General features: G+C 29.3%; 3 protein-coding genes across 4 annotated transcripts; 2 read left to right on the forward strand and 1 right to left on the reverse strand.

The window, feature by feature from the left end:
- The first annotated feature begins 106 nt into the window (after positions 1–106).
- On the forward strand, positions 107–13,615 carry LOC114119920 (uncharacterized). 2 transcript variants are annotated; one of them, XM_050197143.1, is made up of 11 exons: positions 107–2,259; positions 3,708–3,869; positions 3,958–4,205; positions 4,303–4,414; positions 4,568–4,793; positions 4,875–4,971; positions 5,050–5,084; positions 5,364–5,492; positions 5,675–5,995; positions 6,080–6,184; positions 13,476–13,615. In XM_050197143.1, the coding sequence occupies exons 1-11, from the start codon at positions 2,239–2,241 to the stop codon at positions 13,484–13,486; spliced, it is 1,467 nt and encodes a 488-aa protein (XP_050053100.1). In that variant the 5' UTR covers positions 107–2,238; the 3' UTR covers positions 13,487–13,615. The 2 variants fall into 2 exon arrangements, with proteins under 2 accessions (XP_050053100.1, XP_050053099.1); XM_050197142.1 differs by having other exon boundaries at positions 4,875–5,084.
- LOC126548976 (uncharacterized) lies at positions 6,191–9,140 on the forward strand. The gene is made up of 3 exons (XM_050197144.1): positions 6,191–7,524; positions 7,811–8,306; positions 8,409–9,140. Exons 1-3 carry the CDS (start codon positions 7,072–7,074, stop codon positions 8,789–8,791), a joined length of 1,332 nt encoding a protein of 443 aa, XP_050053101.1. The 5' UTR covers positions 6,191–7,071; the 3' UTR covers positions 8,792–9,140.
- A 3,480-nt stretch (positions 13,616–17,095) lies between the features above and the next one.
- On the reverse strand, positions 17,096–22,540 carry LOC126549075 (uncharacterized). The gene is made up of 6 exons (XM_050197481.1): positions 19,999–22,540; positions 19,760–19,930; positions 18,237–18,608; positions 17,633–18,154; positions 17,449–17,543; positions 17,096–17,329 (listed from the first exon to the last, which is right to left on the reverse strand). The coding sequence occupies exons 1-6, from the start codon at positions 20,255–20,257 to the stop codon at positions 17,111–17,113; spliced, it is 1,638 nt and encodes a 545-aa protein (XP_050053438.1). The 5' UTR covers positions 20,258–22,540; the 3' UTR covers positions 17,096–17,110.
- Positions 22,541–24,506: the final 1,966 nt, after the last annotated feature.

Here is a 24,506-nt window from a genome sequence, read left to right on the forward strand (position 1 = left end):
TTGTTATTATGTTTGTGTTATCTATGTTTTCTTCTGTTATCGTTTTCATGTGTACGTAACGGTGCGTTCCACAGTTGCAGTCTTCGTCGGCTGACGCTTATCAGGCGTTGGTGTGCGACCGGCCAGCTGTGGAATCATTATCAATGTTTTCTTATATTCGGTTATGTTCAAAACTTTAAGTTTTTCATCTAGTCATGCTTTCAGTGTCACAAAGTTTCTAGTTTTTCCATTGTTTATTGTTTTAGTGTGGTGACACTGAAAGACCGTTCTTTTGAGTTTCTTCGTTCTCTTGTTCGTTATATATGAATTCGGGCATTCTTTCTTTTTCCGCTGTCCACACCGGTTGTTTTGTGTTCAACAACACTAGTTTTCATGTTCTGTTTGCAGTCGTCCCAAACCACGTTGTTGTGAATTTTGTGATTCATCGTCTGGTAATTATCGTTCTCTGCAATTTTATTGCCACCATTAATTTGTTGTCCCCAGTTTAGGGTGGTCAAGATTACCAGCGATTTGTGTAGTGATTCAACGTGTTTTGGTGTACCTCGTTGCTCGTGGGGACAGTAGTGTATGCTAAAGATCCTGTCCCGGCTGCATCCAGTGTTTCATTGGTGTGAATTCTTCGTGAACAGTTGCCGACACACATTCGCACGTACGCAGGGTCAATTTGTTTTTATTGTAACTTATTTGACTTATTATATACAGGCCCTGGTGCGGTAGCGTAGGTGTAAAACCAGGTGTGTGTCTCAACTGTTATGTGAGTATTGGTCGACCAAATGTTTATGTGTATGACCGACGGGTCTTAGTTTAATATAATATCATTCACAACATGAGTTATTTATTTATTGTAATATTTTATTGTTGAGCCAAACAGGCAATTATCTATTATTTATTTATTGTCATCTTATTTAATATACCTAAAAATACAACCAATTCTTTTTATACTTATTATTTTATTGTTGCGCTGAGATAGGTAGTACTTATATTGTGTTGCCTATCTCCAGGCCGCTAAGGCTCATTAATCTACTTATTATTAAAGCTAAAGGCGAGCCAACACATATGTAAACAAGTCTTAACATCATTGAAAAAAAAATGATTTTTATTAAAAAGTATCTAATATTATTTGTATTTAACTATAATAATTTAATATATTGTATAAAACAATAAACAAACAAATAATAAAAAAAAAAATCATGTGTGGAGTAACAGTTTTTTAAAAAACCTTGAAAACAGAGTTAAGGGGATTATAAAATGGCTTAAGATGCATCCCGCATCCGCAGTTACAGTGCATCGAAATGTTGATGTCCGACAACTACCTAATAAATAATTATTTAATTACATTAAGAATAGTATCTATCTCTTTTAGACAATGCTTTAATATAAAAATATTTCAAGGAGGGTTTGAGATGGCCAATGGAGAGCTAAACTCTCATGACGCCCCCTATTACGCCCATGCACAAGTCACTTTAATCAGTAAGCATGTACTGAATTAATTGTATCTCTCTTAAATTTTGCCCATACTATTACCTACTATAAAACCAAATGACAATTTTTGGAAATGGAGTAAGTAAACCGAAATCGATTTAATAATCAGAACTATTTTGTGGTTGCACGAATTCACATAATATTCTGATACGAGAGATACATGTAAACAATTAACGGGACTATAATGAGTACCTAATGACTTGACTCGTTTAATTGGAACATGGATCTAATAGTTCTTACTTCTTTTAAGCTATAAATTATAATAGTAGACATTTGTCGAAGTATAGGTTTATTCATTTAAGATTAAACTAACTATGGTTCTAAAAATTATAATGTATCTTACACTATATAACCACACAATTCTAATATATTAATATGATATATATTTAGGTATAATTTATAAACGATCTATATAAGTACTGTTTCATTTTCTAAACATCTTAGAAATGTATACCAACCAGCTTATCTAAGAAGAATATATATAGGTATATATCTGAATATTTTGACAGTATTACAGCTATAAAAGACCCACTGAACAAATTATATACTCATTTGCTTCAACAATTTTATTGCGAACAGTTAAACCAAAAAATTAGTCATTTATTAAATTTTAATATTTCCTTTTAAATTAATTTAAAATATGGAAAAAATAATTTCTACCTTAAAAGGAGCAAGAGGCCAAGGAAATACTTATAAATATGAAGATGGATTTGTTTATTGGAAGAAATTGGACAGTAAATTTTATATTACTGTTAGATGTTCATTATGGAAATCCGGGTGAATATGTTTTAACAGAATAAAATTACATTGTTTGATAATTTCTTATTACCCTTTTTCAATTTCAAATATTATTGTATGGATTACATATGTATTATAAATTTTGAATCAGTAAACAATTAATATACATCATAATAATGTCAGTTATATTATGACTTTTAATAGAAACTATAGTTACAAGATATCTATTTCACAAATATATATGTCAAGCGGTAACCGGACAATTTCCCCCCGACTGTTTTTGGCATAGTAGGACATTTTCCTCCCATTTTTTTTAAGTTTATTATTTAATAAGAAATTTTTTTTTTCATAAATATAATTAAAACGTAAAAAAAATTGTATATAGGTAAGTAAAATAGGTTAAAAATTTCATTTTTTTTTCATAAATATAATAAAACGTAAACAAATTGTATATAAGTAAAATAGATTAAAAATTTCATTTTTTTTCATAAATATAATAAAACGTAAAAAAATTATAGAATTATAAAAGGTTAAAAAATATTTATGAAATATAGTCTAAAAATTTTGACATACAAATGATATATTTTGTAATCGTCTTTCATATTTATTTTTTTTGTTAAAAAAACCGTACCTGTTTTAAGTTTTAATAGTTTATTAATTTTAGATACTAGCGAATAATACAATATGCTAGTACTATTGCTTTTTTATTTAGACAATCTTTTAAATATAATATTACTATTATTTTATTGTTTCAAGTAGTTGAATTAAAAATATACATCTACTAGAATAGATAATTATAGTATAATTGATTATATTTTACTGGAAACAAATAATTTCTTATTAAATATTAAATAATAAACTTAAAAAAAAAAAATGGGGGGAAAATGTCCGCATCGAAAATATGTTGGGGGAAAAATGTCCGGGGGGAAATTGTCCGCCATTCATGTCAAATATTCAAAATTTTATACATTTTTAAACGTTGTGTTATTAAAACCATTTTAGTCACTAGTTATTTTTACCTACATAGAAGTTAAACTTAAATTAATCTATATTAATCAAATGTTGTTATACTTTTATACAAGAATGAAATACCTGTCATAATTTAAAAAATATAACTAAAATTAATATAAATGTACTTGTAATAATGAAAGGAAACTTTTTTATTAATGTATTACTTGTAGGTTTGAATAGGTACTTTTTTAATTTTTTACATTTAAAAATGAGCAATGGCGTACTAGTCAATTTCACATTTATAAAATAGTTTAAAGAGCTTACTTTTAGATTGCATTCAATTATAAACACTATATAATATAAAGTTTTTGATTAGTATCTATAATATATATCTTTCAAAACATAACTTTGCTAGTCTTCAAATAATGATTAAAATAAAAGTTGAAGAAAAAAAACCTAAATCAAGTCTCTCGTAGCTGAAGTTTGTTTATTCTACAAAATATTTTTCATAAAGCAATATTTTTTCTTGTTTTAAGTGTAAAGCAAAAGGTAAAATTTCAAAAACTGACACAACTAAACTTGTGTTGGCTATTGGTCATGAAAATCATCAACAAAACAGTATAGTGACAAAATTTAGAAATATTTGTAATGAACGCGCAAAGAAAGAACATATTTCTCTTCGTATAATTTATAATGAAGTAAAATTTGTTTTTATTTATTTGTAATACTTTAAAATATACATAAATATTTGTATATTAATCATTACAAATATTATTATTTTCTTAGACAAGTTCCATGCCAGAATTTGTTAATATGAATGTTGGTTCATTTGTATCGCATCGACGAACAATGCAAAGACATAGAAAAGCCAATCAACCAACATCTCCACGAACCATGATCGATTTTCATAACCAATTAACTGGAGACTATGCTCATCTTCCAGTAATGAGTAATGTACCAATTTATATGGGAAAAATAGGCACTAATCCTGAAGAAGGAACCACATTGCTATTTGTACTACCACAAATTAAAAAGTAAATACTATGCACTTAAAAAATTAATTAGCTTGATATCTATGAGAACAAATTAAAATAACTTACTGCATACTCACTTGTTTATTTTCCTTTTTAGTATACTGAGGACAGGATCAACTTTTTTAATGGATGGTACATTTGCTGCTGCTCCTTCATTCAACCGCGAGTGTCAACAACTATATGTTATAATGGGTATAACATTTAACACTGTAAGTTAAACTTAAAAATCATTATATTGATTAATATAAATATTATATGATAATTATTTCTTTGTATTTTTCTTTACTTGTGTATAAATTTCATATCCATGCATATTTTACCTCTGTTTACACATTTTTAATTATAAAATGTTTGTATTTTAGGGTTTTCCAATAGCATTTGCATTAATGTCTAGAAAAACAGTGAAGGCTTATGATGCTCTATTTAAAAGGTTGTTGGAAATTGAGCCACAATGGAAACCTAAAACTATAATAGTGGACTTTGAAAGAGCAGTACAGGTGTCAATAAAAACAATTTTTAGAAACACAAATATAAGAGGATGTTGGTTCCATAGCTCTCAAGCTTTATGGAGAAAAGTAGGAGAATTAGGTAAATTTATAAATATTTTTTATAGTTCAATATTAAATAATAAATATTAATGTATATTAAACAAACTTACATTTATTACAGGGATGATAGAAATGTGCAATACAAATAGAAATGTATATGACATTGTCCACATGCTAATGGCATTACCATTATTGCCTAGGGATAAATTGATGGAAGGGTTTGTATCTGTAACAGATTTTTACGTACAAAATGTTCAACACCATTTATCATTGGAAAACTGTAATGCATTTAATAGGTATTTCCAATATTACAAATCAACTTGGCTTCAAGGTTTGTTAAATTTGATAAATATTAGAGTTATGTTGAAAACCTTTATATATTTATGACTTAATAATATACTTGATTTTATTATTATAAAATAGTCTTTATTTAGATTTTCATCAAAAATAAATTAAATTATAAATGTGTTGATTCAAAATTAAATAAGCATTAAATAATTTATAGTTTAAATATAAATTATTAAATACTAATAGTGATAAAAAAATATTGAATAATATTGTCAGTATATTTAAAAACACAATATATAATATTTACTTTTACATTATATAGGACCAAATGCAGACATCTTGTCTGTAAATGGTGTTATTTGGCGAACAAATAATGTGCTGGAAGTTAGCCATCAACATCTCCGTATGCATATGGGCAATGCACATCAACCAGAACCATGGGTGTTTTTAAGTAATTTATTTTATTTTTTACTAATGTACACCTATTACCTTATATGGTATAACTTATACCTATTGTTCTTAGTAAAAATATTTTTAACATTTTTTCCTTTATAGTTTTAAAACAACTTCAAATTTCTGATAAAATAACATAATCTACTATTATAGGGTTTATAAAATATTTTAATTTTACAGACGGGTTAATTGCATACTCAAGTGGTTTATTGGCCGATTATAATTTGGCAATTGATGGTATCCAGATCCGAGAACCACAACGTCAATTCTGGATAGATCATCAAAGAAATCTTGATTTAGCTTCTAGGCTATTAAATGAAGGACGTTATTCGGTAATGGAATTTTTGGCATGTACCAAACATGTCACTCCGAATTTTGGGGTAGTTAGACCACCACTTTTTATCCAGCCAATTCCTGAAGTACAACCTGTGGTTAAAAATCAAATTGATGCCAGGGAATTTATTTTACAAAGATGGCCTATTGTCAATGAACAAATTAATAGTAAAATTTAATAAACTCACTATGATACAAGTGATACAACTATACCATCTATACCTAAACGTCCTAATATTGTTTTATTTTTAGTATTGCATCTTATTCATGGATTGGACGATGAAGATGAAGAAGATATACCCCGAGCACAACCAACAACACCACAAATCGTTCACATCAGTCTTGAAGACTTAGCCTGTAAATAAATATTACATTAAAAAATATATAACTATTAAACCATGCATGCCTTGCTTGAATTGGAAAAAAATTAAAAGTTAAAAATCGTGTATATCTCAATAATCTATAATATAAAAATGAATCGCAAAAGTGTTGTAAGCGCATAACTCAACAACGCCTGGACCGATTTCGCTCATTCTTTTTTTGTTTGGGTCGTAATTGCCAGGAGAAGGTTCTTACGGACGAAAAATTTGAGAAAGTTATCGGGTTAGAGAAATATGACGAGGTGGTGATGAAATTACAGAAGCGCCATCTATCCAGTAAATAGTCAACTAAATTATTTTTGGTAGTCAATGGCAACCATTTAAATAAAATAAATCATTTATTTAAAATGTTTTTAATAATGCAAGCAAATAGACATACAAGTAATGGGCCATGTCGACCGCGTGTGTGTCGACGGCCATCTGGCCAGCCCATCGCAGCCGTCGGTCAACCGTCAGCAGTCCAAGGATGGTTTTTACGGCGAGAAAAATTAGAATTATTGCTGGAAAACCCCTAAAAATAGCCCTTTTCTTTTTAAAATAGCCCTTCCTATAATATTTATAATATAATACTGATCGTATCCATGGCAACCAACAGTGTTTTATTATTTTTAAATAAATAAAACAATTCGTACGGCTTAAAAGGATTTGACTTAAGTCATATCAAATTTAAAAAAAAAAAAGTTGTCTGTTACCTAATCTACTGAGTTTGCTTTTGTCAACTGTTACACGAAACAAATTCGTATATCGTGTTTTGTGCAGAGTGTTTAGTTAGTTAGTGTTTGTTTAGTTCGTGATTAGAGAAAAAATAATTTATATTTGATATGCCTCCTATAAGACGAAGCAATTTAGGTAGAAGAACCAGAAATGCTTCAAACCAAGCTAATTACCGATCTAAATTGTACTGCACAAGAACGTGACGACGGAAATGAACGTGAAAGAATTCGGATATCACAAACGTGTGGAGCGCGACATTCAACTAATAATCGCGCAAGTTTGAATCGAGCTGCTTTCAGTTACGATGTGTCAATTGACTACAGTAACTACCAATGTGTTGTTATTGGTTCTATGAACTCGGTTTGCTCACACTGTAAGGCATTAAAATACAAAAACGAAGCCAATGGATTGTGTTGCGCAAATGGTAAAGTGAAATTGATACCATTGGATCCACCATCAGAACCATTGTACTCATTGGTTTCAGGAATAGGAACAGATTCTATACACTTTTTGACAAATATCCAACAATATAACAATTGCTTTCAAATGACTTCATTTGGGGCAACAAATGTAGTTCGGGAAAATTTTATGCCAATTTTCAAGGTATGTATTATAGCAGTTACTCATAATTATTTTAGCGAACAAAATTTTCTGTCACCAAAGTTAAGATGTGTCACTAATCTTCAATTTCTTAATCATTACGAAATATATCACTTAGTCATCATATTATATGGTGTTTCAGTTTTAGTGACACTTTTATTATATTTTATATTTGATAGATATTAGTTAAAACTAAATATATACTTTTTAAGATCAAATATTATTTAAGTTTGATCACCGACAATCCATTAATTTATACCACACCATAATATTATTTTTTTATTTACAGATACAAGGGCAAATATATCACAGAGCAGGTTCACTGTTACCAGTGTCAGATAGCGACAACAAATTCCTGCAAATTTATTTTATGGGCAATTCACCACAAGAAATTGATCTGCGTTGTGCACATAACAATTTAGTAAAGAGGTCTATTGTAGAACAATTACAAACTTTATTTCATCAACACAATCAATTGATTATATTGTTTAAAACTGCCCTGGATCTGATGCCATCCGATAATCACAAAATTGTAATCAGAGCTGATAAAACACCTGCAGGTCAACATACAAGACGTTTTAATGCACCAACTATTGATGAAGTTGCTATCGTTGTAGTTGGAGAAAACTTGGAATCCCGTGATATTGTTTTACATCGTCGGAATGATCAATTACAACGTATAAAGGAAACACACCGCTCATATGATGCACTGCAATATCCCATTATATTTTGGCAAGGTGAAGATGGCTACGATTTCTCAATAAAAATGATAAATCCCATCGCAGGTAACTAAAATATTAGTTTAGCTATGGCGATAATATCTCAGTTATTATATTATGTATTTTAATTTTATATTTGAATGTTATTAAAACAAAATCTATTTACAGGTTCTGAAACCAACAAAAAAGTCAGTTCAATGAACTATTATTCATACCGCCTAATGATTCGGGAAAATGAAAATAATCACATATTGAAATGTCGGCGATTATATCACAAATATGTTGTTGACATGTATGTTAAAATTGAAACGGAGAGATTAACATTCATCAGGTTGAATCAAACCAAACTCCGATCTGAAGAGTATATTCACCTTCGAGATGCGATTAATACTGATGGAAATGCACAGAATGTCGGTCGGATGACTATTCTTCCAGCAACATACATCGGAAGCCCTCGGCATATGCACGAATATGCTCAAGATGCCATGTCGTATGTTCGTCATTATGGTACAGCAGATTTGTTCATCACATTTACATGCAATCCGCAATGAAAAGAAATCAATCAGGAGTTATTCTCTGGGCAATCACCCATTGATCGTCATGATATTACAGCCAGAGTCTTTAGACAAAAGTTGAAATCTTTAATGGATTTCATCGTAAAACATAATGTGTTTGGTGAGACACGCTGCTGGATGTATTCTGTGGAGTAGCAGAAACGAGGATTGCCACATGCACACATTTTGATTTGGTTGGTTGAAAATATAAGGCCAAATGAAGTTGATGCAGTGATATCAGCTGAAATCCCTAATGTACAAGTAGATCCTGGATTGCATGAGGTAGTTATCAAAAACATGATACATGGTCCCTGTGGAACTCTTAATCAAAATTCACCGTGTATGATGGATGGAATGTTCAAAACGATATCCACGGACATTAATATCGGAAACAATTACTGGTAATGACGGTTATCCATTGTATCGTCGCAGATCGACAGCAGACAATGGAAAATCAACAATTGTCAAATTAAATCAACAAGATATTGAAATAGATAATCGTTGGATTGTTCCATATTCACCCATTTTATCAAAGACATTCAAAGCACACATCAACGTTGAATCTTGCCATTCAGTGAAATCTATTAAATACATTTGCAAATATGTAACCAAAGGGAGTGATATGGCTGTGATTGGCAATCATTAAGTGTTTGTGGTATTAATCTAGAAAACCCATGTTTCTCACATGGTCAATTGTATGTTGCCTGTTCCCGTGTTGGAAAACCATCAGATTTGTTTATCTATGCGCCAGGTAATCAAACAAAAAACATCGTATACCACAAAGCACTACAATGATAATAATAATAATTATGATTCACATGATTAACAATAAAGCGATTACTTACTTTTAAATCATTATATATGTTTTATTTAATTATTTTTTATTCACAACGCCCTATCACCAAGGTGACGGTTCTGTTCAGGAGAATTTTTTAAAATACGTAGGCACAAAAACTGCCACATTACAAATCTTTCGTCGTGAATTCGACGTAATATTAGCACTATCAATAAGATTAAATTAAAAATTAACACACGGCATACGAAAATGCAAAAAAAGAAAGTAACACACGGGCAACGCCGTGTCGGGTCAGCTAGTTATATTATAAAATGATCATTTTTGCCTATAATACTAGCCCAAGTTCGAGATTAAAAGTAAGCCCATTTTATTTACTTCACGGTATAGAAGCAACCCAACCTATAGATAATAAATTAACTACGGAAGACGAGTTGTTTGACTTTACTAAAGCACTAAAGCAACTTCAGAAAATTAGAGACACTATTCCCAAAATTGTCGAAAAAGAACAAGCTGTTCAGAAAAAACAATATGACATAAGTCACAAAAATATTTATTTCAAACCGGGACAAAAAGTATTAATAAAATTCGATTTCAACGAAAAAGATAAATCAAAGAAATTAGCTAACAAATATAGAGGTCCTTTTACTATTATTGAAAAAATATCTGATGTAAATTACAAAGTAGATTTAATTTTAAAGGGAAAAAAAACATAGATAATATCATACACGTGCAAAGAATAAAACCTTTTTATGAAACAGAAGTATCAAACACAGAGGAAAATAATATACCTTAATTTAACAAACTAAAAACTAAATTGCTGACAATAGGTAGTCTTTAAAAATTAAAACCTTATACAACATTTTAGCGTTTTAATATAGTAAATATTTCATTGTAGTAAACTTTAGTTATAAGTACTGTAAGGAACTAGTATAAGTTATAAAAATAATTAATACCAAAAAAAAAAAAAATATATATATATACTTATATTATAACAATATTTTCTGATGTACTCAGGTATATTATAATTGTATATAGGTGATCATTTAACGTACGGAGCAATAGAAAATTATTCTATAATTATGTTTAATTAAGTCTTTGGTTCTAGATGTTTTTTAAAATCCTCACAGCCATTGCGGTACTCATCAATGCTAACACAGAAGAAGATATAGCTGTAATTGTATCTACTGGAGCCTTTTTTGACGAGGTACCAGAAGCCATTTTATATGACAAAAGCATTCCTCTAATCTACACACAGGAATTGCAAGACGATTACCCAGATGATAATTTGGAAAATATAAAAAAAACTGGGGGGTTGAAAATTACTGTGAAAATAAAAACACAAACTACTGCAACATTGTGAACCAAACAATAGATATATTAAGTACCATAAATAAAAACATAAGAGAAAGCGATACAAAAATGTTAGATTTTAATAAAGGTCTATTAAATAGTAGATCTAAAAGGGGAATTCAATTTTTCGGGAATTTATATCACTTCTGTTGTAATGTTGCAACAGAAAAGCAATTAAAAACTTTTTACACAAATGAAGAATTGTTAGATCAACAAATTAACAAATTTAAAAACGTTTTCGCATCAGACCATAAAGATCTAACTAACATAACTACAGAACTCAATAAATACACAAAAAATACTAAAAACAATATACAATTATTAAAGGATAGTTTTTCAAAATTTATAAATGAAGAAAATATAAATAACTTACAAGAAAAAACAAATCAGGAGAATATGGTCCAAGGTATCCAAGAAATAATTTACAATTTAATTTCAGCAATCCTAAAAATTACAAACAATGAAAGAGATACAAATATTTATTTACACTGTAAGCTACATAAAATTCCAGCAAGGATCATAAAATCAAAAATACTGTATAACGATTTAACAAATTAAAAAGAGCAATCGAAAGAGATGGATATGAATTAACTATACCATTAGAACATTTTCATACATATTATAACTTACCAATTACCGAATGTCAATTTTCAAAATCGAAAATTCTAATTAAAATCAAAATACCTATCCAAGAAAAATCGGCAAAATGGACATTATATCAATATATTCCTACTCATTTTAAGTTTCACGAGTCTATTTGTATTATATACTCAGAAAAAACATATATAGCAATAAATTCCATGAATGGTGAACACAGGATAATATCAGGAATCGGCCTACAACACTGTGACCCACCAAACACGGACCTATGTTATATTCAAAAATTTTCATCTGATATTACTCTTTCCCCAAAATGCGTAGAAGTAATTTTTAAAAACAAAAAATTAGATATAATTAATCAATACTGCTATTTCCAATGCGTTAAACAATATGATGACGACTCTATAATAATAAAACAAATAGGAATAAACACATACGCCATAACTAACCCACAACCTACCTTAAGCATAAGAAAAGAAATATTAAATATAACTAAAACAGAAGAACTTAAATTAAACTACAATTACCCAGGATTAATAAAAATAACCTTTCCGTGTAACTATGAACTATTAAGAAATGATATCATTTTAATACCAAAAATGTACCCTTGCGAAACCAACAATTTAAATACATACTCAGTTAAAAGGGTATTACCAGTATCATTGACAAAAATTAAATCATTAAAAATAAACCATGAGAACAAAAAAGAAAGTATTTCCTTTTCAAACCTGACGGAAATTTTAAATCAAAATTGGATCGAGGAAATTCCTAACTTTCACGTAACAAAACAAATACAAGACCCCGAAAAATACTTTAATGATATAATACTAAAGAAAATGCCACAACCACTTATTGATGATTTCTTAGGCGACATAATTTATATTACATGGTTATCCGTGCTTACCATAATAATAGGGTTCATAGGATATAAAATATACCCAGCTATTATTAAAATAGACATGTTAACTGTGCCTCCTCCTATTCCTCAAAGATAATTAAACGAAGTTAAACAAACAAATAATTAATACACTCTTTACACTTAAAACAAAATTAATTGAACAAATATCACAATGTAAGACCAACTACAAAATATATGTTCGAACATCATAGTATTACATTAAAATATAAACAATACTATCACTATTACTTATTCAACGCGTTTTGTAAAATTACTTTTTTTTGTTGTTGTTTTTTAGAATATGTTCAGCTTAATGATAGTAGTTGTTTAATTAGAGATGCATCATCGATTTCAGGCAATGAAACAATTTTGACAGACCTATCGACCTCAAATATTGAAAACTTATTGACACAAAATTCATCACCACCTAGACCAATATTAATCACACCATCTAAAATATCATGTGCCCGTCCATTATTTAATTCAAGTCCAGCAAAACACCCAAGTTTTTCCCCATCTAAAGCTAAATTAAAGAATAAAATAAAATTACTGCAACAACAAGTTCGAAGACAAAATAAGTCTATTAAAAATCTAAAAGATTTATTAAAAGATTTAAAGAAAAAGAATTTAATTGATAAAGAAGCAGAAGAGTTAATAATGGATAAATTTGATGGTACAGCTTTAGATATTTTCCAAAATGTTGTAAAAAATAAAGGTAAAAAATTAAAAGGCCATAGATTCAGTAAGAAAATTAAAGAATTTTCTTTAACTCTGCATTATTACTCGCCTAAAGCTTATGAGTATGCAAGGTAATTTATATCTACAATTTGTTATGTGTCATGTGTGTGTAGAGTTTTGGTAATATTCATGTTTTTAGTTTATTAGTTGCAAACTTCTTAACTGTAGATGGGCAAATGATTTTTAATGCTTTAATCTAACTTTTATACAAATTATTTACCACCGCTTGTTTTCAACTTAACTAAGATACAATCATTTTAAATAATTTTTTTTATAACTATTTGTTTTATTGATTTTAGATCAGTCCTAATATTACCAAGTAGTAAATCTATAATGAACTGGACTTCATCAGTCAATGCAGAACCTGGCATTTTTAGTGAAGTCATGCAATCTCTACAAACTTTAAGTGCAGAAGATAAACACTGTAATTTATGTTTAGATGCTATGTCATTGAGAAAACAAATTTTATGGAGTGATAAATTCAATAAATTTATTGGTTATTGTGATTTTGGTGGTGAATTACAATTGGAAGGAACGGATACTCCAGCAACAGAGGCTTTATTTTTTATGCTTGTCAGTCTAAATGGTAAGTGGAAATTACCTATAGCTTATGTTCTTCAAAATAAAACCACTGCAGTTGCTCAAGCAGAACTTGTTAAATCTATACTTACGCATACTCACAAAGCTGGTTTAACTGTTTGGGGTATCACATGTGATGGTGCTTACACAAACATGGCCATGATGAAAATATTAGGTTGCATCATTGGAAAAAGTTATAGTGAAATAAAAAGTTGGTTTCTACATCCTATAAGTAATGACAAAGTTTATTTCATTCCAGATGCTTGTCATAATTTAAAATTAGCAAGAAATACTCTTGGCAATTGCTATGTTCTTACATCTGATACTGGGTTTATTCGTTGGAATCATATTTCAAATTTACATGATATACAACAAGAAATTAAGCTAAAATTTGCTAATAAGCTCTCAAATTCTCATATTAAATTTCATAATAATAAAATGAAAGTATCTTACGCTGCTCAAACACTTTCTGCTTCTACAGCAAGTGCTTTAAATTTTTTAAATCAACAGAATGTTCCTAAATTTGAAAATATAAAAGCAACTGCTGAGTATTGTGAAGTAATTGATAAAATATTTGACTTTTTAAACTCAAAAAGTATATTTTCTAAAAATTTTAAATCTCCCATCACTAAAAATAATATTGATGTTCTTGAAAGTAAAATTATTCCATTGGTTGAATACTTGTACACTTTGAAGTTTAATAATCAACTTTTACATACAACGAATAAAAAAACATTTATTTATGGTTTTGCCATTGCCGTTAAATCGCTTTTCAGTATAGCAAGGTCAATATTTGTAAATAATTCCCTCAATTTTAACTATGTCCTCACTTATAAATTTTCTCAAGACCACCTTGAACTTTTATTTGGTCAAATCAGACAAAGAGGTGGCTCAAATAATAATCCTAATGTAGTGCAGCTAAAAACTGCTATTAAACAAATTTTAATAAAAAATGCATTAAAATTGAAGAATAATGGCAATTGTAATACATTTGATGACGATGCTATGTGTAGTATTTTTGATTTCAAATGGAAGAAGAATGTACAATTTAATGATGACCATCTATCAATTGAGCCTGATCAAGATATTTTAAATAGAATACAACTAATTAACAATATAAGCCCTTCTTTGCAGAGTGCTAAGGAAAATATTTTGTACTACATATTAGGATATATTATTTTAAAAATAGTGAAAAAAATTGATTGTGATTCTTGTAAAACAAATCTTTTTAAAGAAACATCAGACCATAATTATCATAATTCATCAACATATGGTAAATTTGTTAATTTAAGACAAAATGGTGGCTTAATTTTAGGATCTGAGAGTTCATTTAAAATAATAATGGAGGCTGAAAAAATTCTTTTAAATTTAACAAATAATTTAACAAACCTTAATGTACCTGATTTAAATAAAAAAATAATGTATCAATGTAGTAATAAATTATCCCTGGATCATAATATTTTTAGTAAGTTAGATTGTAACAGTAGTATTTTGGAACGACCACATAAAATGATTTTGATAACTCTTTTAGTTAATAGATATTTAAGCATAAGACTTAAATCTTTTAGTAAACAACATTCTGCATTAATTAATACAACTAGTAATAGACATAAGTTAAATAAATTAGTTTTATTCACAAATCATTAACTCAATCGTTACCTAGATTTGTCTTATGTATTTAAGTATGTAATTAAATTTATATTATATACCAATGTTTTGTACTTAATAGTTAATTTTAAGTATTTTATTAAAAAAGTTAAATCCATTTTCTTTAATTGTTTTTTTATTTTTATTATATATTTATTATATTTTTATTATAAGTTAAGTTGACACTTTATAATTTGTATACAGCATGTATAATATATTTCCTATAATTATACTGAAATAAGTTTTAAAGCATTGGCAACAATAAAAAGATTTTTAACCTAACCTTGTATTGTCTGTCTTACAGACTGTATTATTGTTAATCCTAGCAGTGACATAAATGAAATTTGATTTTTTTGTGTTCCAAAACAATATTAAATTTATATGTACCTGCACATATACCAAACAATTAATTTCCACATTTCACAAATTTACGTTCTGAATAATAGTACTTGAGTATCAGTTTATCACATACCATTATATTGATAACATATTGTAAACATTGCCCAACCTACACATGGCGGCTGACTTCATTTATTGAAAGTAGTCGGCTATCTAGTTTAGTATATATATCTGTGGTGTTATCATGAGGAATGATAACATAAATTTGTAAACATTGCCCAAACTGCATATGGCGGCAGGATTCATATTTGGTTGCATAGCCAAGTACATAGTCGGCTATCTAGTTTAGTATATATATCTGTGCTTCAACGTTACAACCACGAATTAAGAGGACGCCACACCGAAAGTGAAACGTATACAACGGCCGATAGAACGCGCTGTTAGGTGTTTTCATGATGCGCAAGCACGCGACGTTTAAGCCACGCCCACTACTCGTAGTCCGCGACCGGGCCGACGATTGTACTCATTCGGGAGCGATATTAATATGTTTATTATTATCTGAACCTTCGTTTATGACGGAACGCGTAAATATACAAAATGCAGCTGTAATATTTTTAATATCCGCGGGTACCTACGCGATTTGTATTTAATACATTATAAGATACTTACTTCATAAAATGTATAATATATATAATACAGTAATAATAATATCTAATTTATAACAATAACCTAAACGAATATTACCTAAATATCTAAATATTAGTTTTGTAGTAGGTAAATGTATTGCGTAGGTACATTTTACGTTATACCATTGTACTTATTACTTAAAAGTGTAAGGCGTTGGCGATTCTATGTTACTTGCATTAGATAGTAAACACTAAAGTAATCAATTAATTACATAAAATATACGTTAGGTACTAATTTACAGCATAACGTACGGAAAAATTATAATATTGGCAGACAAAACTGAAATCATATTATACATTATTATTTATTTTTCAGTTTTTAAAAGCTGAAACAGTTTAAAAATATTAAATTTAAAAAAAATAGGTATAGCAATTTAGAATACAAAAATTATTTACATACATCAAAGTTAATACATTCAATTTAGGTTTTTTTTTTTTTAGATTTTTTATTGATTTATTTTTATTTTTTAGTTGTTGAACTTCAATGATTCTTGAGGGTTCTCGAATATCTGACACTAATAGTCGCTTACCATATAAAGGTTCTACTATTTCTGGCAATAAACAATCTATAAAAATCTGAAAAATAATTCAATACGATTATTTTTTTTTTTGGCATAACAAATATTGTAGTAGGTAAAAATGAACTTTTTTTATAATTAGAAAAAAGTAAACTGTAATAATACTTACGCAGTAAGTTTTCCAACCATTTTTGTTTCCCAAAACTCGGCATCATAAATTATTTTTTCTATATGTATCCATTTAGTTGCATACATAACAAAATAGCATAGTTGTCTCCTTGTAATGTGTAACTGCCCCATCACCTGATAATAATAACTATGGTCTCTTTTTAATTGCACAATCTGTTGACCATTATTTGTATGCAATAGTGTGTAATATTGTAACTACAATTAAACAAAAATTAAATATATTTTATAATTTAAGACAAATTTAAAATTAGATGAATAAGTAATTAATATGTTACATATTATACGTATATTTATTTTAGTATGAAATAATTTACCAATTTATTATTTACTGCTTCGATTACATCGTTAGTATCCTTTGCAATATATGGACACTTGATTTCAAGAATAGCATCATTCCCGACCATACCATCTGAAAATTAAAAGTATATATTATATAGTATATAAACATATTATAAGCCAATAAGGCAATATAAATATTATACACAAAAATTATTTTACCTGGACTAGCAGCCAAAAATGGAATCTCGCTGTCTACAATTAGTCCACAAGTCTCAACACTTAATCGACTTACATCCTCAAATTTTTTTCTACCATACGATTCCATTTCAATTCCATGAGTTAATTCTTTCGTTTTTATTTGTGGTTTATATATAATTGCATGGACTTGTCGTTTACAGCTAGTATTTTGTCTCATTTTACAAATGTCGCCAAATTTGGAAGCTGTCAAACGTTTTTTTCGTTCTTGAAACCACTTTTGATTTTCACTTTGATCTCGAGTGTCCAAATTTAGCTGGTGCAGGTTAACAGTTTTTAATTTATTTAAAAAACAATTTTTTTTAATTTCTAGTTCCTCCGGTAATATAGTGTCAATCAGGGGCTCAGCTAAACCATAATCTTTATCTGGAGCCGACGAGCTTTTTTTCTTATTTTTTTTCGCGGTATTTACAAATAAACATCTTCTTTTTATAGTATTTTTCCTAATTCTATTTAAATTATTTAGATATTTTTTTCCTATGTGTCCTGTAAAAAAAAGCAAAATAAATTGTGTAAATTTATCAAGTATTTAAATTATAGCAGGTATCTATATTTAAAAAATACTTACCTGGACTTTTAAAAACCATTTTTTTATGTATACTTCGTAAATATTCTTTGGAATTGAATGAAACTATTGCTGCTTCAATTCTTGTAGTGTATGTGTTTCTTTGAGTAAAGTTAATTCTTTTACCACCTATAAACTTATTGATTAGACTATTGAATTGTTCGCACGCATTATTATCAACGTCTTGAATCAGGCTGCTTGAATTATTAGCAAGACGAAGAATAATATTTTTTACTTCTCTCATTAATCCACACTTTTCTACATCACCGACTAAATTTATTTCACCGGATTTTGAACCAGAACAAAAATATCTGTCACAATTGTCATGTTGTCCAAATCGGTGATATGGACTATTTTCAATATCTTTTCGTAGATCTAAATGGGTATTAAACAAAAGAAAAATAATTATAGAATGTAAGAATATAATTGTTGTTGAATAAAATTATATAATCAGCAACACTGTCACTTAATTTGTTATAATTGATAAAAAATATTTACTAAGTTGAAAAGTGAACTGTATATATAATTATATTTTTACAATTAAAATGTATTGGATAAACATTAATTAATGTACAATAGTTAAATATGAATCAAATTTTAAACCTGCTATTTTGTTTGGAATAGATAAATCACTCGTCTTACGATGCTGTACAGCTTTTGTTATGTCACTTCTAAATCGAAGAATATTGTTTTGTATAAATCAGTGGCGGCGTGAATAGCTATTCTATGAGGCGGCCGCCTCATGCAAAAATGGGGGTGGGTATCCCAATGACAAAAATTTTTTTTTTTTTCTTTGAATTGCTGTAAAATGTACAGTACGTAAATTAATTAACATTCCGGAATATTAAACTTTCATTAAAAATGAGTGAAAAGTAAAGTGTTAAATGTGAAAAAATTGGTGGGTGGGTACTTATTTGAGGTAGTTGCTTCATAGGAAAAAAAAGTTCACGCCGCCACTGGTATAAATTTTCTTATATGAACGGGATATTCGGTTCTTTTGGTTAGTGCTAACAATTTTTGACAAGAATTTCGTAACAGATGGTTCCTACATTCAATTTTTTCAACCGTAAAATGAGGACCATATGGTAGTACATCATTCAAACGTTTGATAACGCTGCTGTCACCATCGCCTATTTAATAATGATGTTTATTGTATTTACATAATTATAATTTTATAACAAATTATGTTTTTATAAATATATCTATGAGTTTATTATACTTAAGACCGTGCATTTGAACACTGTTCAAAAACCCTTCCAGTATACCATCAGCTTCCATCCCGGTTGAACTACTTGCCCAATTTAAAAAACAATTATGTACTGGTTTATTTTCGTCTCTATCTGATGCTCTTTGGCAAATTGAACAATAACGATTTCGAATACCGACGAACAAAACTTTGCGTGTATTATAACCAATAATAGTTGCCGCTCCAGAAAATGCATCATATTTAGTTTTATAAGACCTTTTAGACCATTGGCCATCCGCAATAACGGTACACATTGGTATACCGTCTTCATCTAATATACCATTTTTTAATGCAATTTCTCTCTCTTCATCTCCCGCCTTTTTCATTTCATCCCACGCTGAAGCATGCACTACATTTCCGACTGATGACAATATTGATTGGTATGTATTGGATGACATTGAAGGTATATCGATACAGGCCGCAAGTTCAAAAAGTTGTGCATATCCAATACCTATTAATATAATCTTATTTTGTTTAAATGGGACTTTTATGGTTGTTTTCAATATTTGATAGTCTTACCTATAGCTAGTGTAGCATTTACTACTGCTTTATTTATTGGAATACATTCAAAATTGTTAGGGTTTTCAGAAGATATTTTTTTTTCAATACCGCAAATTTTACAATGAAAATAGAAAAATGAGAAGAAACCATTTTTTTCTTCTCTTTTAAAAATCATATCTAAAAATGAACATCCAAATCCACCACTATGACCACTATTTTGAATTTCATTAAAAATATGACCTATATCAACTATTCTACGGCCATTCAAAATATCCATACTACAAAATAAATAGCAATATATAAACACAGATTTACTTAAAATATTAGAAATAGTTATTAATATCACTGAAGTAAAAAAAATGTTTAAATATAATCATACTTGAAAGATGATGTACTGGGTAGTTCATTTGATATGGTTAAACTATGGCTATTAATGTTTGATTCAATGTCAGTAATGTCACTATATAGTATGTATACAATAGCAAAGATAAATAAAATAGTAAAATTATATAACAAATAACTATATAATATTATATAAATAATAAACATACTTATCTAGAATTGGATTAAATGAGCCATGGCTAAATAACATGGTATGACAGCAACTGCTTACTGCGCATGATGACTACGTCATCCGGTCTCGGTAAAAAGGCGCGAAATCAAATATTGTATTTTCCATTTTTCCATTACTCTACATTATGAATTATAATCACTATAAATATGCAGCAGTAATAATAATAGTATAATATATTTATAGAAAATGTTCAACTCAATACAATATATTATTATAATACAATAAGAATTCCCGCTAAATAGTATTTCAAATTGTGGGACCGGCTGACGTCATTTTTCAAGTGATAACAATGAATGCGCGTAACAACTGAATATCGTCAGAGTTGCTGTCATACCATGTTATTTAGCCATGAAATGAGCTAGGTTCCACTATTTTATCATCAAACGAAAAATTATTTATTGTAGCAATACGTCTTGACAACAAAGTATTAGTATGCATAGGCGTAGAAGTTACTAAAGAACATCTAACAGAAAATAAAGATTCGTAAATACATAAAAATACGAGATTGACATATAAAACAAATACGAAAGTATCATAGTTAGAAATGAGGATTTTTCTGATAAAATCAACGTACAATTCAGTAAATCGGTACATTTAAGTATAAACACTTTTTATTTTTCAATGAGAGAATATGTGATACGACTAATACGTGCCTAATTTTTTTACCTTTTCAAAACTCGTATTAAACATGCAGATACATGGATAAATATTTGGGTAGCTAAAAGTAAATTGTACAACAGAATAGTACTCGACTTGACCACCATTTTAATTAATAACATATTTTATAAAATTAAAAAATGTATAATATAATATTGTTCACGATTCATTATATATTTTAAAAATGTGTATAGTTATAGTTATAATAATCTTACCTAGATTTAGATGGAGATAAAAAGCCTTTTTGTGGTGAATTATTTACATTTTCTTCTGGGCTAAAATAACTATAGTTACATTTAAAAAAATAAAACACAATGTACATAATTATTTTATTACTTTGAAAAAAAAAAAGTTAAATTTTTTATATTAATATTGCTAACAAATCAATTATTTAATTAAACAGTAATTAAATAAAAAAGTTGACGCTACTTCATATATTAAAAATTACAATAAAACAATATTGATGTATAAAAACAAGCGTAATCGCCGTAAACACTTACTTTTGGGGTTTATTGTATCGATTTAATACGAGAGATCGGCTTTTTTTTTTCTGTTTGATCGTTTTACTTGGTTATCCTTATTCCCCATTTTTTTAAAAAAGAATGTAAAAATATAAGACTTCGACAATTTTAATAGCAATATAGTATACACTATGTACGCAAACGTCAATAAGCGTGCGGCTAAACAGAACGCTATTTTTGCGTGCAATGCGTTGTTATGCCAAACAAAATGTGTTGGGTGTAATGGGAGTTGTATATTGTATTCGATTACCAGAACAATCATAATATTCTAATCATAACATTATTTGATTTCATTTTATGAAAATGAAATTAATATAAAAATAAATATAATAATATGTAAAATGAAAATCACCGATAACAAACCGGTTTTGACCTGTCCTGTCGACGCAGAAGTCATAGACGGCGGCAAGACCTGCCGCTAGAAACAAGAGCAGCACATGTCGGCCGTAATTAAGATCATTATTGCGTGAAAACTTAGTTTTTAGATTGAAAAATACAGCTTACTGAGTGATTTTATGGCAAAAACCATAGTATAAAAGTTGTAGAGAACAATATTTTGGATACAATGACATATTGTATTTTTAATACGTGCAGTACTTAACAAGCAATCAACAACGCAAAAACCTATTTTTTTAAATTTTTAAATGCCTGTAACTATTTTGCAAATTACAAATTTAAAAAAATACTATGTCATCGTCTCCAAAATATTGTTAGCTACAAGTTTTATAATAAGGTGTTTTGCTATAAAACCACTCAGTAAGCGGTATTATTGAAACACATGAACACGTTTTTATGCTATGTTTTTCGTTGGTGCGGCGTCCTCTTAAGATATACATATTAAGATATCTTAATTTATGGTTACAAGTGTTACAACAGAACGCCGCCTCTATATTACTCTAAGGCTGATAGTTATACGTTTTTAAGGTTAAGTAAAAACAGAACCAAAAATAATCAAATAATTTCAATGCTTAATCACAGAATAGATTAATCAACAACAATAATATACTATATTATATTTATTATGTTACTGTTATTGTTGTTATTTTGAATTTTCAATTTTGAAACAAGATTTTAGTGTTCCAAATATTTACAAATGGAGTTTTCCAAAGAGAAAGAGGCCTTTAAGACCTCCAAGGAAGAGTTGAGAAGATCAGATAAAGACATTAAAGGTCCTGTATAAAGTACTCTGCAGGATTCGAAATCGGAACCCCTGGGTTCAAAGCTGTATAATATAACCACTGAACTACAAAAATAGCGCACTCTGATGTCTAGCTCCCATACTACTAGATTTCTGGCTCCCCAGGTCGGTTATTGGGAGCTTCCATACATTATCATTGTATGGGTTATCTATGTATATTTAATCAATGCCTAGAGGGTGAACCTTTAAAACTGGTGGGAAATCTAATGTTGACGAATAGTAATTATGATTTGACGTTATCCCAGTTAACAGCTAGATATTCAAATCGTCGGATAATCGCTGAAAGTCATTTGGATGAACTGTTTAACGCACCTAAAGCCCTTTATGAAAATGGTATTTCAATTCGAAATTTACTTAATGTAGTTACTGAAACGACCGGTCGCTTTAGAAAATCTCACGTACCCAGTTGACCAATGGGACCCGATACTTTTACACTTGCTACAGAAAAAATTAGACCTACAGCTTAGAGCTCAATGGGAGTTACTTGTTGATACCACTGAAGATCCAACAGTGAACGAGTTTATAGTTTTTTTAACAAAATTTTGCAAATCAGCTATACTAGGCCAGACTGATCCTGCAAATGGAAAAACGAATACCAAAATGAAGTCAACCAGATCAATCACATTATTTAGTAGCCAATCAGGTTCACATGGTTCACCAGAAAACTCTACCCAAAAGGATTCACGCGAGAAGAAGTCATTTTCTTGTCAAGTGTGTAAATCGCAACCAGGGCATTTACTCGTACACTGTGCTCAGTTTAAGAAAAACAGCCCAAAAGAGCGTCATCAAATCATAAAAGATTTAAACCGATGCTTTTTATGCTTTAGTGAACATTTAGCAAGTCAATGCAAGAGTACCAAATTATGTGTTGAATGCGGAAAAAGACATCACTCACTACTTCATCTTAGTGGTACGGACCGACAAAATTTTGCACCAGAATCAACCAATACAGCACATGTTATTGTCGCAGCAGTCAAGGTACAGCGCTGTTACGCATCCATCTTACTGTCTACTGCGTTAGTAAAGGTGCAGAGTGACAATGGGGACGTTATCACCGTAAGGGCTTTGCTTGACAGTGCGAGTCAAAGCAGCTTTATTACAGAGAGCTGTGTTAAGCGTTTAGGACTGTCAAGAGAGAAGACAACAACTACTGTTCAAGCGCTGTCTGGTACATCAGTCCTCGTAGTACGTGGAAGTACAACTATAACGGTACGTCCTACTCGTCATGATAGTCCACAGCTAACAGTGAATGTTCTAAGTTACCAGTCGATTTATTACTTGGAGCAGACGTCTTTTCTTATGTATTGTCAGGGGAGAGGAAAGAAGGTGACATAACTCAACCTAACCTAACCTTGCCTTATCAACGATATTTGGTTGAGTATTGATGGGAACCACGGCTAATACACCAACAAAAATGACCGTCACTATGTGTGCAACCACTGAGTCCGTTGACAGAACGCTTCAACGTTTTTTGGAGGATGTCCCTACAATTGAAAAAAGTAGTCCAGATGAACTGGAGTGTGAGGAAATATACATCAATAACACGTCCCGTCAACCGTGTGGCAGATACATAGTG

Source organism: Aphis gossypii, chromosome 1 (assembly GCF_020184175.1).
Source record: "Aphis gossypii isolate Hap1 chromosome 1, ASM2018417v2, whole genome shotgun sequence".
NCBI lineage: Eukaryota > Metazoa > Arthropoda > Insecta > Hemiptera > Aphididae > Aphis > Aphis gossypii.